Source organism: Tilletiaria anomala (assembly GCF_000711695.1).
Source record: "Tilletiaria anomala UBC 951 chromosome Unknown K437scaffold_253, whole genome shotgun sequence".
Classification (NCBI taxonomy): Eukaryota; Fungi; Basidiomycota; class Exobasidiomycetes; order Georgefischeriales; family Tilletiariaceae; genus Tilletiaria; species Tilletiaria anomala.
Genome location: NW_013546769.1, coordinates 1 through 2,006, shown reverse-complemented (window position 1 = coordinate 2,006; position 2,006 = coordinate 1). Strand labels below are relative to the sequence as shown.

General features: G+C 55.1%; 2 protein-coding genes across 2 annotated transcripts; both read left to right on the top strand.

Moving 5' to 3' along the window:
• Positions 1–1,023, top strand: K437DRAFT_86952 (uncharacterized protein). The gene has a single exon (XM_013384264.1). The coding sequence runs from the start codon at positions 227–229 to the stop codon at positions 905–907; it is 681 nt and encodes a 226-aa protein (XP_013239718.1). The 5' UTR covers positions 1–226; the 3' UTR covers positions 908–1,023.
• A 427-nt stretch (positions 1,024–1,450) lies between these two features.
• On the top strand, positions 1,451–2,006 carry K437DRAFT_86951 (uncharacterized protein). The gene has a single exon (XM_013384263.1). The coding sequence runs from the start codon at positions 1,629–1,631 to the stop codon at positions 1,935–1,937; it is 309 nt and encodes a 102-aa protein (XP_013239717.1). The 5' UTR covers positions 1,451–1,628; the 3' UTR covers positions 1,938–2,006.

Genomic DNA, 2,006 nt, shown 5'->3' with positions numbered 1-2,006 from the left:
CTGTCCAAATTACCTGCACACCACTTCGTGAGCCCGTGTTGTTCTGAACTTTTAGTTCTGCTATGTGTACAAGACCGATGACTGAGATGACCTTGCCCGCCAGCATTCTCACCCTCCTGCTATATAGTTCGACCAAATATCCTTGCCGTCCGACATTCAGGACACTGCATGTGCTGGTGCCAACAGCACCATCACCGCACAGTGCTGCAATCAGGTCAACGGCACGATGGCTAGTCAAAGCGGTCAGCAATACTTCCTTACAAACGAGTTCGACGCTTTCCAAAAGTGCTCCACCCAGTCCGTCCGCAAAACCGGAAAGTTCAATACGGCCACCTCCCTGAAGACCAAGGCTTTCGCCACACTTCTAGTTGCTGCAGCCGCAATCGCTCCGACGTACGTGTCTGCTTCGTCGCTGGCGTCTCAAGTCAGTCCGGATGCGATCGAGCCCCCTGTTTGCAGCGGTAAGCAGATGCTGGTCGGCGATGGAAACCCGCATCAGAACTTCAACTACCGTCAAGTCACTCAGAACCTCGAGTGCGGCAGCGGAGGATGCAGCACCTCCGAACTTGACTTGCACACCTTCGGCTGGACTGCAACTGTTTCGGGTGCCGAATTTATCGGGTTCAGCGCTGGCGTCAGCGAGTCTTGGACCTCGGGTCAGACGTACACCTGCTCTATCAGCGATGGAACCGTCTGTCTTTGGGTCAAGCAGGCCAACACTGCCGTTACGATCGGCAAGTACCATTGTTATGGCACCAACTGTGGATGCCACCAGACGAGCACCTTTGTCGAGCAGCAGCCAAACAACAACAATCAGGGTGGCGAGTATCAGTGCAGGTACAATAGCAACTGCACCTATCTCGGCGACAACTATTGGGACTACAACGGCTGCGCCGGCGGTCCCTGAAGCAGCAAAGCCCGCGACCCATGATGGTTCCCATCATAGTCGCCCAAGTGTATTGTCAGATCCGGATTCTTTCGAAATGAACTGGCCGTGGCGCAATTGGCATGGGCGTTCAGAACGAGCATCTTAGATCGTCTTCTAACGAAAACGAGCCCACCGACAACTCCGGCTGTGCGAGGACGGCCCGATTCGAGGCCGAGAGGTTACCCTCATATCATTGTAGACAGATCGTCGTGTCGGACGCCTGATCCGCAGAACGTCAACTGGACCGGCACACTTCAGGGGAAGCCAGTTGCGACGCAGGAGGAGAGAGATACGAGCCCACACTTGATTGAGAGGATTGCCGGCGGATAGTGCAAGTGCTTGTTCGGTATTGTGCGCGCCGATGGCAGCTATGTATGACATATTTGATGAGGGTCAGAGGAAGAGCGAACATCGTCCAAGCCAGACTAGGCTGTCTCTAGGGTGAATGCAAAGTTCGCGTGGACACCCGCGTGGGCGAATCGTCGCGTGGTCGCCCGGGATTCGAGATATCAGGAACAAGACGACGCGTCCAAAAATCCGCTAAAATGATAGCGGCCACGGAGCTATTCGAGGGAAGCGGGGAACTCTCCGCTTGACGCAAGACCAGAGCAGGTTATAACAGCCGGAGCATGCTAAAGAGACCCCGCCGCCTCCTTCTTCAGCTGCTCGCACCCACGCTTCTTAACTCCCAAAGCACAACATGTCCAACATGTCGCGTCCAACGCTCCCGTCCAGCATCCAAGGCACTGCCTGCGCTGCACCGAATGCCACCCTCACGACCTCATGTTGCACTCAAGTCAACGGCACCATGGCTAGCCAGCAAGGCATGCAGTACTGCCTGACAAGTCAATTCGCAGCTTTCCAAATATGCTCGAACGAATCGATTTGCGAGACTGGCAAGTTCAACGCTGCTGCATCCACATCTGTCTCTATCACGGCCAAGGCGCTTGTGGCGATGCTTGTCGCTTCCCTCGCATTTGCGCTCACTCTCGCACCACCTTCCATATGAGAAGATGCGACCTGGTCTGCTGCGTTTACAAGTCGTCCATGAGCTCTCAATCTCGGCCTAGACCAGCAA